General features: G+C 44.5%; 1 protein-coding gene across 50 annotated transcripts in view; it reads right to left on the minus strand.

Moving 5' to 3' along the window:
• GRK4 (G protein-coupled receptor kinase 4) overlaps positions 1-13700 on the minus strand; it is a 51551-nt gene that overhangs the window by 28080 nt on the left and 9771 nt on the right. For 42 of the 50 annotated variants that reach the window (XM_081092020.1, XM_081091992.1, XM_081091990.1 and 39 more), the window contains 2 exons: positions 11314-11426; positions 8340-8417 (listed from right to left, as the gene is read on the minus strand). In XM_081092020.1, the coding sequence (XP_080948146.1) occupies positions 8340-8417; positions 11314-11426 (191 nt within the window). The remainder of the gene's footprint in view (positions 1-8339; positions 8418-11313; positions 11427-13700) is intronic. The other 8 variants (XM_081091986.1, XM_081092015.1, XM_081092014.1 and 5 more) reach the window with 2 other exon arrangements.

Below are 13700 nucleotides of genomic sequence, written 5' to 3' on the forward strand. Positions count from 1 at the left end.
ACCCTCCCCGGCCTTCCTGCTGCAGTTTGACAATCTGTTTGAGGCTGCTCTGCCTCTGTATCTATTATTGTTCAAAAGTTTATAATGGTCTCTATTATCCATGAATGAGTGAGATCATGTGGTATTTTTCCTTCATTGACTGGCTTATTTCACTTAGCATAATGCTCTCCAGTTCCATCCATGACGTTGCAAATGGTAAGAGTTCCTTCCTTTTTACAGCAGCATAGTATTCCATCGTGTAGATGTACCACAGTTTTCTAATCCATTCATCTACTGATGGGCACTTAGGCTGTTTCCAGATCTTAGCTATGGTGAATTGTGCTGCTATGAACATAGGGGTGCATATATCCTTTCTGATTGGTGTTTCTGGTTTCTTGGGATATATTCCTAGAAGTGGGATCACAGGGTCAAATGGGAGTTCCATTTTCAGTTTTTTAAGGAAACTCCATACTGTCTTCCATAGTGGCTGCACCAGTCTGCATTCCCACCAGCAGTGCACAAGTGATCCTTTTTCTCCACATCCTCTCCAGCACTTGTCGTTTGTTGATTTGTTGATGATAGCCAGTCTGACAGGTGTGAGATGGTACCTCATTGTGGTTTTGATTTGCATCTCTCGGATGATTAGTGACTTTGAGCATGTTTTCATATGTCTCTTGGCTTTCTGAATGTCCTCTTTTGAAAGGTGTCTATTTAGGTCCTTTGCCCACTTTTTGATTGGATTGTTTATCTTCCTTTTGTTGAGTTGTATGAGTTCCCTATAAATTTTGGAGATTAGGCCCTTATCAGATATGACATTGGCAAATATGTTTTCCCACACAGTGGGTTTTCTTGTTGTTTTGTTGATGGTTTCTTTCGCTGTGCAGAAGCTTTTTATTTTGATGAAGTCCCATTTGTTTATTTTCTCTTTAGTTTCAAGTGCCCTAGGAGCTGTGTCAGTGAAGAAATTGCTTCGGCATATGTCTGAGATTTTGTTGCCTTTGGATTCTTCTAGAATTTTTATGGTTTCCTGTCGTACATTTAAGTCCTTTATCCATTTTGAGTTTATTTTTGTGTATGGTGTAAGTTGGTGGTCTAGTTTCATTTTCTTGCATATATCTGTCCAATTTTCCCAACACCATTTATTGAAGAGACTATCTTGGCTCCATTGTATGTTCTTGCCTCCTTTGTCAAATATTAATTGAGCATATTGGTTCGGGCCGATTTCTGGGCTCTCTATTCTATTCCATTGATCTATATGCCTATTCTTGTGCCAGTACCAGGCAGTTTTGAGAACAGTGGCTTTGTAATACAACTTGATATCTGGTATTGAGATCCCACCTACTTTGTTCTTTTTCAGGATTGCTGCAGCTATTCGGGGTCTTTTTTTATTCCAGATGAATTTTTGGAGAGTTCGTTCTAGATCTCTGAAGTATGCCGTTGGTGTTTTAATGGGAAGTGCGTTGAATTTATAGATTGCTTTGGGTAGTATGGACATTTTAATGATGTTGATTCTACCAATCCATGAACACGGTATGTTCTTCCATCTGTTTATGTCTTCCTCTATATCTTTTTTCAACGTCCTGTAGTTTTCTGAGTAGAGGTCTTTTACCTCTTTAGTTAAGTTGATTCCTAGGTAGCTTAATTTTTTTGGTGCAATGGTAAACGGGATTGCTTTTATAATCTCGCTTTCTGAAAGTTCACTACTGGTGTATAGAAATGCCTCCGATTTCTTGGGGTTAATTTTGTATCCTGCTACATTGCCAAATTCATGTATTAAGTCTAGTAGCTTTTGGATGGAGTCTCTGGGGTTTTGTATGTATAATATCATGTCGTCTGCAAATAAGGACAGTTTTACTTCCTCTTTTCCAATTTGGATGCCTTTTATTTCTTCTTCTTGCCGAATTGCAATGGCTAACACTTCCAGTACTATGTTGAACAGGAGTGGTGAGAGGGGGCATCCCTGTCTTGTTCCTGTTCTTAGGGGAAATGGTGTTAGTTTTTGCCCATTGAGTATGATGTTGGCTGTGGGCCTGTCATATATGGCTTTTATTATGTTGAGGTATGATCCTTCTACTCCCACCTTGCTGAGAGTTTTTATCAAAAATGGGTGTTGAATTTTGTCAAATGCTTTTTCTGCATCAATTGATATGACCATGTGGTTTTTTTCTTTCAGTTTGTTTATGTGATGTATCACGTTTATTGATTTGCGGATATTGTACCATCCTTGCATCCCTGGGATAAATCCTACTTGGTCATGGTGTATGATCTTTCTGATGTACTGCTGGATCCGATTTGCTAAGATTTTGTTGAGGATTTTGGCATCTATGTTCATGAGGGATATTGGCCTGTAGTTCTCTTTCATTGTGTTGTCTTTACCTGGTTTTGGTATTAGGGTGATGCTGGCTTCATAGAATGAGCTTGGAAGTGTTCCTTCCTCTTGAATTTTTTGTAGTAGTCTGAGGAGGATAGGTTTTAGTTCTTCCTTGAATGTTTGGTAAAACTCCCCTGTGAAGCCGTCTGGTCCTGGGCTTTTGTTTGATGGAAGCTTTTTGATGACTGCTTCAATTTCTTCCATAGTTATTGGCCTGTTGAGATTTTTAGATTCTTCCTGATTGAGTTTTGGAATGTTGTATTTTTCTAGGAATTTGTCCATTTCCTCCAGGTTGTCTAGTTTGTTGGAGTAGAGCTGTCCATAGTATTTTTTAATGATCATTTGTATTTCTGTGGGGTCTGTTGTTATTTCGCCTCTATCGTTTCTGATTTTGTTTATTTGGGTCCTCTCTCTTTGCTTCTTGGTGAGTCTGGCTAGAGGTTTGTCAATCTTGTTTATCCTTTCAAAGAACCAGCTCTTGGTTTCATTGATTTTCTGTATTGTTTTTTTGGTCTCTATGTCATTTATTTCTGCTCTAATCTTTATTATTTCCTTCCTTCTGTTCACTCTGGGGTTTTCTTGTTGCTCTCTTTCTAATTCTTTGAGTTGTAGAGTTAGATGATTTACTACCATGTTTTCTTGTTTTTTGAGATAGGCCTGTAGAGCTATAAACTTCCCTCTCAAGACTGCTTTCATTGTGTCCCATAGGTTTTGGATTGTTGTGTTTTCATTGTCATTAGTTTCCAGGATGTTTTTAATTTCTTCTTTGATCTCATTGGTAACCCAATCAATATTTAATAGCATGCTATTCAGCTTCCAGGTGTTTGAGTATTTTTGGTTGTTTTTATTGTAGTTTATTTCTAATATTATGCCATCGTGGTCTGTGAAGATGCTTTTTATGATTTCAATCTTCTTGAATTTGGGGATACTTTGCTTGTGACCCAATATATGGTCAATTTTTGAATATGTCTTATGAGCATTTGAGTAGAATGTATATTCCCTGGCTTTGGGGTGGAGTGTTCTGAAGATGTCTATTAAGTCCATCTGATCTAGTGAGTCATTTAGGATTGCTGTATCTTTGCTGATTGTTTGTCTAGAGGGCTTATCCAGTGCTGTCAGTGGTGTATTAAAGTCCCCTACTATGATTGTATTGTTGTCGATCTCTCCTTTGATATCTTCCAGGAGTTTTTTTATGAATTTGGGTGCTCCTGCATTGGGTGCATATATGTTTACCAGAGTTATATCTTCTTGTTGTATTGATCCCTTTAGTATTATGAAGTGGCCTTCCTTATCTCTTGTTATGGCCTTCACTTTGAGGTCTATTTTGTCCGATATAAGTATTGCTACCCCAGCTTTCTTTTCCTTTCCATTTGCCTGAAAGATATTTTTCCATCCTTTCACTTTCAGTCTGTGTGAGTCCCTTCTAATGAGGTGGGTTTCTTGTAGACAGCAGATGTATGGGTCATGTTTTTTTATCCATTCAGCCACTCGATGTCTTTTGTTTGGAGCATTTAGTCCATTTACGTTTAAAGTTATTATTGAAAGGTACTTGTTTGTAGCCATTTCTGCTTTTGTGTGGCTGTTTTCTTTCTGAGCTTTTTATTTCTTATTTTTATACCAGTCCCTTTAGCATTCCTTGCATTGCTGGCTTGGTGGTGATAAACTCCCTTAGCCTTTTTTTGTCTGTGAAGCTTCTTATTTCCCCTTCAAGTTTGAATGATAGCCTTGCTGGATAGAGTATTCTTGGATTCAGTCCTTTGCTTTGCATCACTTTGTAAATTTCAGTCCATTCTTTTCTGGCCTGATGTGTTTCTGTTGAGAAATCATTTGACAATCTAATGGGAGAGCCCTTGTATGTAACTTTCCGTCTCTCTCTTGCAGCCTGTAAGATTCTCTCTTTGTCCTGAACATTTGCCATGGTAATTATGATGTGTCTTGGTGTGGGTCTTTTCGGGTTCACCTTGTTTGGGACTCTCTGGGCATGTGTGACTTTTTTCTTCCCCACCTCAGGGAAGTTTTCTGATATTATTTCTTCTAATAGGTTTTCTAATCCTTGTTCATCCTTTTGTTGTTCTGGTACTCCTATTATTCGTATGTTGTTTCGTTTCATGTTGTCCCAAAGCTCCCTTAGGCTGTCCTCCTGTCTTTTAATTTTTTTCTCCAATTGCAGTACATTTTGGGTGTGTTTTGCTTCCTTGTCTTCTAATTCACTAATTCGGTCCTCCGCTTCTCCTAGTCTACTGTTGATACTTTCAATGGAGTTTTTCATTGCAGCTATATCACTCTTCATTTCTTCTTGGGTCTTACTTAAGTTGTTGATTTTTTCATCTGTTTCTTCTAGCTTCTTCCATATGTTATCGATTTTTTCATCTGTTTCGTCTTGCTTCTTGCAGAGGTTGTCGATTTTTTCCTCCATCCGGTTTATGCACTCTAGGACCCTTATTCTGAATTCTTTTTCTGTCATGTTGCATGCCTCTGTATTGCTTAGCTGCTTTTCTGGAGAGTCCTCCTTCTCTTTCCTTTGGGGGTTTCTTTGTCTACCCATGTTTGATCTCACTGACATATCTAGACGTTGAGTCGTTCAGTGGTTGCTCCCTTGGTGGCAGTGACTCCTTGATCTGTGGTTGCTCTTCGGGCGGTTGCGGTAGCAGCTGCTCTTCAGTTGGCAGCAGCTCCTCTGGTGGGTTCTGTTCACAGCTGTGGTGGCTCTTCTGGCTGGTGGGGCGAGGTTTCACGTACAGCTGCTGTTCCTCGGCAGAGGGTGTGTTGCTCAGGAGGTTGCTGTTGCTTGGACCTGCTGCGTTGATTTAAAGGCACAAAATACAACACAACAAGGCACCACGTACCAGGCACTATACACAAATATATTCACGATATTAATAACCCCAAATAAAGGTGATCAACCGAATTAAGAGAATTAGGGAACAAGGAAGAAGAAAGAGAAAATGATAAAAGAGAAAAAGAAAAGAAAAGTAGGGACCAAAAAAAAAGGAGTGCAAAAATGAAATCTGGAAAAAGAAGGGGGGAAAATAAAAGCGAGAAAAGAAAAGAAAAAAAAAAAAAGAGCGAAAAGAGAGAATGAAGTGGAAGAGGGGGAGAGACTTTTTATATGAGGAGAATACTCCTATAGAACAGCCATTAATCCCAACAAATTCCAGCAACAGCTCCCTGGAGATGAATGCAAACTAGAAACAACCAATAATATAACGATGAAAATAGAATGGAGAACACTAATCCCAAAATAAAATAAAGAGAAAATAAAATGGCACTTTAAAAAATGGTAAAATGGTAGCAGTAGTAATACTGGTTAAAAATAAGAAGGTAGTAATTAAAAGGGTAAAATCAGGTGATGGAAAAAGAAGAAAAGAAAAAAAAAAAAAGAAAAAAAAAAAAGAAGAAAAAAAAAAAAAAGAAAAAAAATTGGTTTCTTAGTTAAAAGGTGGGAAAAAAAAATTGCAGTAGTGAAGGTCCCTTGGTTCTTCTATTCTTCAGTGTGGCTCGCCTTAGACCTGCCAGGTATCCAGGAGAGTGTTGAATTTCCCTGCGATACACTGTTCCTCTGTGTTGTAAACCACAGTCCTTATTTTAAAGCAGACCGCTTTTGTTTCCCAGACTGCCTTATTTTGTGTTTAGCAAAGAGTCAGTTTGTGGGTCAGCCTCTGGGTGGCAGTGTTTTGGGGTTGGCCTCTGAGGCTCTAGGGCCTTTCTGTCCAGTGGAAGTTCACTGCCCAGAGCTGGCTGCGTAATAGTTAGTTACCAGCGCTGTGTTGTTGCTGGGATTGAAAATCCCTCTATAGGCCAGACCCTGTTAACTCCCAGGGACTGATCAGGTTATTTTAATCCTTGATCTTGTACAGGGTGGAATCTGGGTGTGGCTGTGCTCCTTGCCTGGGGGCTGGGGGGAGGAGTCTCACTCTCGGGAGAGAATGGCTGCCCCAGTCCTGTGCTCAGGGGTGTCTCAGCACTCAATTCGCTGCCACCTCTCCCGGCTCCCCCTCTCTCCTCAGTCTCTCCCCAGATTCCACTCCTCCGCACACTCTCCCTCTCTTCAGCACAGGTGAGTGTCTATATCCGAAATGTCCCATGAACAGGATTCAGTGAAAACAATCAAACAAACGCCGGCCGCGGAAACGGGGAAGGCTTGGTTTCTGTAAGCTTCTTCTCTTACCGGGACTGCATGGTCTGGTCAGCTCTTCAGGCTGCCCCCTTTAGGCTCAGTCCTCTGTGATCACAGCACTGAGCTCTCAATTCCCCCGGCGGCGCCAGGAATCCCGCGGTTCTCCTTTCCCCCGTCAGGGGCTGTGCCTGTCCCAAGGGACGCGGCTGCCGCGCGGTCTCCCTCCGACTCTCTGGGTTCAGAGGTCTGGCAAACTTTCCTGCCCAAATCCCTGGTTTTTTTTTACCTTTCCTGGGGAGTTCTGCTCTTCTCGGCTGCAAACCGTCTCACCAGCTGAGCAATTTCGCCAATTCGGTGTGGGTGTTACTAGTTTCAGCTGCTGACTCCATTTGCTCCGGGACACGACCTGGGACGCGTCTGCCTATATCGCCGCCATCTTCCCTCCTCTCTGTTCACTTTCTTTATAGTGCTCTTTGAAGCACAAAGTTTTTAATTTTGATCAAGTCCAGTTTATTTACTTATTTATTCATTTAAAAAAATTTTTATCCTCACCCAACGAGTGCTGAAATTTTTTCACTGATTTTAGAGAGAATGGAAGGGTGGGGGGGAAAGGAAGAGAGAGAAGTATCGATGTGACAGAGACACATCAATTGGTTGGCTCCTACACCAACTCCAGTCGGGGGCAGGTATTGGACCTGCCACCCAGGTACCTACCCTTGACAGGGAATAGAACCCACAACCCTCCAGTTCGCAGGCCTGTGCTCTAACCACTGAGCAACGTTGGGCTTAGGTTGCTGTCCTTTCACTGTGCTCAGAAACCAGTCTAAACCAAGGTCATGAAGAGCTAACTTAAAAGTTTTGTACCTAACTTTACACCTCAGAGACGTGCTCTGTGAGTTCTATGGCTTTCACTCTTCCATTGAAGTGTTCAATTCATTTGGATGATGCTTTGTGTGTGGTGTGAGGTAAGGGCCAGCTCCATTCTTTTGCATGTGGACGTCCAGCTGTGCCTGCAGTCTCTGGAAAGGTGACTCTCCCCAGAGGTGTCGTAGGCTGTTGTAAGTCAGCTGACTGCAAACGGATGCGCTGGCTCCTGCATCAGTCCCAGCCCACTGATGGGGTGACTGTCCTTCTGCCAGCACCACGCAGCTTCTCTCATCAGTTATTAGTTTCTGCAGAAAGGGGAGCTAGGGTTTCGCTCGGGACTATAATGAACCTACAGATCATGGTGGGGAGTGTTGTCATCTTAAAAATATCAAGTCTTCTAATCCATGAACATGGGAAGTCTATTTAAGTTCTTCAATTCCTTTCAATGATGGTTTTAAGTACAAAAGTCTTGCACTTTTTATATTTACTCCTCTTTCTTGTTGATGCTGTTGTAAATGGAATTGCTTTCTTAATTTCACTTTGGATTTTAATTGCTGGAAATACAATTGAATTTTGTATGGTGACCCAGTGTCCTGCAACCTTGACAAACTCATTTATTAGTTTTTTCTCCCTAATGTATGTGTGGATACCTTAGGGTTTTCTACATACAAGTGCTATGGTCTGCATGTGTTCCCTCAAAATTCCAATTTTGAGATCCTACCCCCCAGGGTGACAACAATGAGATGTAAGGCCTTTGGGAGGTGCTTAGATCACGAGGAGGGAGTCCATGCGAGTGGGATCAGGGCCCTTAGGAAGGAGGCTCCGGAGAGCCCCACGTGAGGACACACAGTGAGACGGTGCCAGCTATAAGCCAGGGAGAGGAGCATTTATAAGAAAGTAATGATTTTAACAAACTTGTTCTATTTATCCAATTATATAAAAATGACTCAGCACTCTAATTACAGAAGTTATTTACAAATCTTATATCTAAAGAAGAAAACACACCTCATTAATGAAGAACCTGTTTAAGACTAACTGTCCGCGCTCTCTTCGGTCCTCGTCAGGGGAGACTTCATATTCTGCCTGAGTGCAGAGACGACAGGAAAGAATGTTAGCTGCGCTCCTCACAGGTGTCAGGCGGCTGCAAACCTCTGGCTCTGGAACTGACTGGCAGCCACGCCCAGAGCAGCCCCCTGTGCCGGGGCCTCCTGAGTGCTGAGGGTTAATGACACAGCAGAGCAGCACATTCCACGATGCTCAGTCTTATACTTTCAGCCACGAACTGTGGCCAAACAAATAAGCAGCTCACAGAAGTGCCCAGCAGGCACCTGGACACCTGAGTGCAGTTCCCAGGGACTCAGTCACCCGCCACAAGGACCAGGGGAGAGACTGCAAGAACAGACCACGCCACACAAGCCAGAGGAGAGGAAACATTAAAAGCAGAACCTGCATATAAGCATAACCAATGGACATAAGACACTGGGGGGGTAAGGGAGGCCAGGGGATTGTCAAGGGCGGGGTGGAAAAAAAGGACACATATGTAATACCCTTTGTAATACCTTAAGCAATAAACAATAAAAATAAAAAAAAGCAGAACCTGACTAATAGCTACACGTCTATAAAGGACAGGCAAGGAGGAAGAAATGGAAAAAAGGTAAGAGAAGAAGCACACGAGAGGAGACCACAAAGGCCTGGCTAAGAGCGTTTCTAGAAGAAGCCACTCAAGGCCCACAGCCACAGGGACAGCAGGAGGGGCCGCGAGGCAGTCCTGGGCTTTGCAAGTGGAGAACTGAGACTACAGAGCCTGAAAGCCAGATGGCGCTGAAGAGAAAGTGAGGAAAAGCAAAGCAAAGAAAGTTCATCTACTGAACACACAGAAGTACCCAGGGAGCGAGTCCTTGTGGGGGACCCCAACCTCGCCCTCCACAGGCCCAGCGCGGGATGCGGCTGCGCAGGCGAGTTCAGCGCGTGCTCCTGACTGGTGCGGGCACAGCGCTCACCTAAGAAACCTGCCAGCTTCCGGGTGAGTGGGGACAGTCTCTGGATGTGGGCAGGAACAACCAGCTACTCAAACACAAACGCACCGCTGCTGCGATGGTGAATGCAGGTGGCTCGTCTGCATCGCTGGCTGCACGAGGGAGACTCGCCCAGACAGCCCGGTGGGTCTGACTCATCCGGTGAAGGTCTTTTTTTTTTAAATATATTTTATTGATTTTTTACAGAGAGGAAGGGAGGGGGATAGAGAGTCAGAAACATCAATGAGAGAGAAACATCGACCAGCTGCCTCCTGCACACCCCCCAATGGGGATGTGCCCGCAACCAAGGTACATGCCCTTGACCGGAATCAAACCTGGGACCGTTCAGTCCGCAGGCCGACGCTCTAACCACTGAGCCAAACCGGTTTGGCAACGCTGAAGGTCTTAGAAAAGCAGAGTGGACTCTTCCTGGAAGAAATTTCTGCCTAAAAGAGCGGCTTCACCCCATTTTGGAGTCCCGCCCTGCCTTCCCAATTGCCTGCCTTACAGCGGGCAGACGCTCCCAGCCAGACCTCACAGCCAGGAAAGCCAATTCCTCTTAGTAAATCTCTTCACATCTAACTCCTAATGGCCATGTTCCTTTCACTGAGCCTGACTGATACAGATGTCATAGATCTCTGAACTCCTAAAATACAGCAGCTTGGCCCGAACAGGTTTGGCTCAGTGGATAGAGTGCCAGCCTGCAGACTGAAGGGTCCCAGGTTCAATTCTGCTCAAGGGCATGTGCCTTGGTTGTGGGCACATCCCCAGTAGGAGGTGTGCAGGAGGCAGCTGATTGATGTTTCTCTCTCATCGATGTTTCTAACTCTCTAACCCTCTCCCTGCCTCTGTAAAAAATCAATAACATATACTTAAAAAAAAAAAAAAAGGGTCTAATATATAGCAGCTTGGCAAATATAACCCAACTAGAGGCCCAGTGCATGAATTCATGCACAGGTGGGGTCCAGCTGGAGGTGGGGGTCGGGGGGGGGGCGGTCGAGGGTGGTTGGTAGGCCCCACCCCCTGGTCAAACTCCCAGTTGAACTCCCGGTCGAGGGGACAATTTGCATGTTAGCCTTTTATTATACAGGATACATTAGACATACCACATGCTACTGGAGCCAAGTAGGCAGCCCCACTGCATCAGAATTCTACCTTAAAAAGGTAATTGCCTCCTTTACAAGCCTCTTCTTTTTCTAGTAAAGGTACCAGGAAGGAAAGGGGGAGCCCCAGGGAGTAGGGAGCAAACAACAAAATAGTCAAGAGCCTCAAGTGTTTTTCTGAAAGAATACATTATAAACACGTGTATTTTAGAAGCTATGTCAGAGAAAAAAGTGAGTAAACACTCAATGACATAAGATAGTGTTCTAGGTATAGGAAGCAGTCAATACATATTTGCTGATACACCCAGGACAGAGAAAGTGCCCTAGGTTTGGTAAGAGCTTTTCTGCTAGATTTTACCCATTTCCTACGTTAAGTTGCCTTCTGAATTTCAGCTTCAAGCTTCTACACTTGCCAGAGCTCTCTCTCCAGACTCAGAAACACAGGATTTCTGTATCTATCAGGAAATCTCAGGAAATGACAACCCTGAGAATGTGGAACATTTTGTAAGTCATATAAACTCCACTCGCCCTCACTATCCTCCTTACGCTAAGTTTACTGCCCCGTATGCTTCGGGGCCAGTGCAGGAAGCAGACAGCACCTGCTATGACTGAGGAAGGCTACCTCTCAGGGGCTGCCCATAAGCACATGGTCTTCATTAGCTGTCCAACCTTCTCACAAATTAAAGCAGCAAGTTTCAAAGTTACTGGCTAAGCACAGGTGCCCTCCAGGCCTGGGATGCAGTCCTGCGAGAGGCCGCTTTCCGCCAGAGGAGTGAGAGATGGGGCCACTCCCTCCCCCTCCCCCCACTGCCCGGTCCCCTCCAGCACAGAGCAGCTGGGGCACCACAGAGAAACGCTCACCACCGCGTCCAGGAACTCAATGCACCGCTTCAGGCTGTGCCGGGTGTTACAGAACTGCCGGAAGAGGAGCCTTCCTATTGGCTGCTTGTCGCACAGACTGCTGTAATCCTTTTCTGGGTGAAGAAAGGAGGAAATGTAATGGTTACAATTCAGAAAATGCTATTTCTGAACCTTACACACCAGATACAATAAGAGTCAAAAATAGCATTTGCAGCATTTTTTAGGTCACTGTTTGGTCTACCCGTTTAGACGGGCCTATCATGACGAATATCTGAAATACCTAAGCAGAGCCAAAGGCCGCTGGAAGAATTGGCAACTAAGGTGTGTGAAGCTGCTGGGTCGTCCTGCTCCCCAAAGGAAACACGCGGGGGGCAGTGTCCCGAGGGGACCGGGCAGGGAGGTGCCCGAGACAAGTTACATGCGCGAGAAATACACCACAGGAAGGCGCTGAATTAGACTCCGGAAACCCTTTCCATTTGGCTACCTTTCCATACGTTCACAAGCGACAAATACTGTTAACGCTTAATGATTTAACTGGTCTTGGGACCTTTTTTCCTTGTCTTCTCAGAGAAATAATATGTTGTCCACCTTACCTTCCCTAAACACTAACACTGTTTTGAGAACAAGGCACTAATATTTGGTCAAAGGGGATATACACAAACACGTTCAAACAGGTTAAACTTCGGTGAGAAAATCAGCTGCCCTGTTAGCAGTGACTTTGAACTTGAAATGAACATAACCATGTTCAGTACTTCTGCAATGGCTCTAAGCTGAACAATGAAAAGAAATTCATGAAAAGCAAGCAAGCCATGACCAACTCCTCAGCTGCGGGGGAGATGCCAGGGAGCGCAGGGAGCTACGCCCTCCACTCTGGACCACTGAGCTCGCACACAACACAGGCAAGGGATACACTTGGGGCCCAGGGCACAACCACGGTCCCCACAACTTCAGCAAAGGTGCTGTAAAGTCCCACAACCCACTGTGTCCATTTTGCTACATTTTATTTTTAGGGAATATATTTATTCCCTAAATAACTAACTATAAAAAATATTTTTTTTTATCATTTATTTACTTACTTGAAGCTCGATGAACGAAATTTGTGCAAGAGTACACCTTAAACTCCCCACCCCCCCACCCCCGGCTGCCAGCACCAGCTTCCCACTGGCACCTGGGACCCCGGCTTCCCTCCGGCCACCAGCAGGCACCTGGGCTTCCCTCCCAGCCCCGACTTCGTCTGGAAGGTCGTCCGAAAGGACATCCAGAAGGACGTCTGGTCTAATTAGCATGTTATGCTTTTATTATTATAGATTTTTTATTTTAATCCTCACCAGAGGATATTTTTCCATTGATTTTTAGAGAGAGTAAAAGAGAAAGGGAAAGACAGAGAGAAATATCATGTGAGAGAAGCACATCGATCTGTTGCCTCCTGCACGAGCCCCAGCCAGGGCCCGGGCTGGGGAGAAGCCTGCAACCCAGGTATATGCCCTTGACCAGAATTGAACTTGGAACCTTTTGGGTCCAAAAGTCAACGTTATATCCACTGAGCCAAACCAGCCAGGGACTTACTAACTACAATTTTAAAAAAGACATGAAGCAGTCAAAAAGTGATGTTCCTTAAAAGTTATGTTTTGCCCTAGCCGGTTTGGCTCAGTGGATAGAGCGTTGGCCTGCGGACTGAAAAGTCCCAGGTTCGATTCTAGTCAAGGGCATGTACCTGGGTTGTGGGCACATCACCAGTAGGGGGTGTGCAGGAGGCAGCTGATCGATGTTTCTCTCCCATCAATGTTTCTAACTCTCTATCCCTCTCCCTTCCTCTCTGTAAAAAATCAATAAAATATATATTTTTTAAAAAGATGTAAGGCCCTAGCTGGCTTGGCTCAGTGGATAGAGTGTCGGCCTTCGGACTGAGGGGTCCCAGGTTTGATTCTGGCCAAGGGCACATGCCTGGGTTGCGGGCTCCATCCCCAGTGGGGGGTGGGGGTGGGAGGCAGCTGATCAATGATTCTCTCTCATCATTGATGTTTCTCTCTCTCTCTCCTTCTCCCCTCCTCTCTGAAATCAATAAAGAAGTATATTTTAAAAAAAGATGTAAGTTTTTGCCCTGGCCGGTTTGCTCAGTGGTGTCAGCCAGTGAACTGAAGGGTCCTGGTCAAGGGCATATACCTCGGTTGCAGGCTTGATCCCTGCCCTGGATGTGAAAGGCAACCACTCTCTCATACTGATGCTCCTCCCACCCCTCGCCTCCCCGACCCTCCCTTCCACTTTCTCTAAAAATCCATGGAAAAATATCCTGGGGTGAGGATCACACACACACACACACACACACACACACAGGCCAGTTTTTAACGCTTTCCTTCCAAATCTGAAGGTTAAACACTGTCCCTAGC

This window comes from Myotis nattereri (genome assembly GCF_964212035.1).
Source record: "Myotis nattereri genome assembly, chromosome: 1".
In the NCBI taxonomy this organism is placed as follows: domain Eukaryota; kingdom Metazoa; phylum Chordata; class Mammalia; order Chiroptera; family Vespertilionidae; genus Myotis; species Myotis nattereri.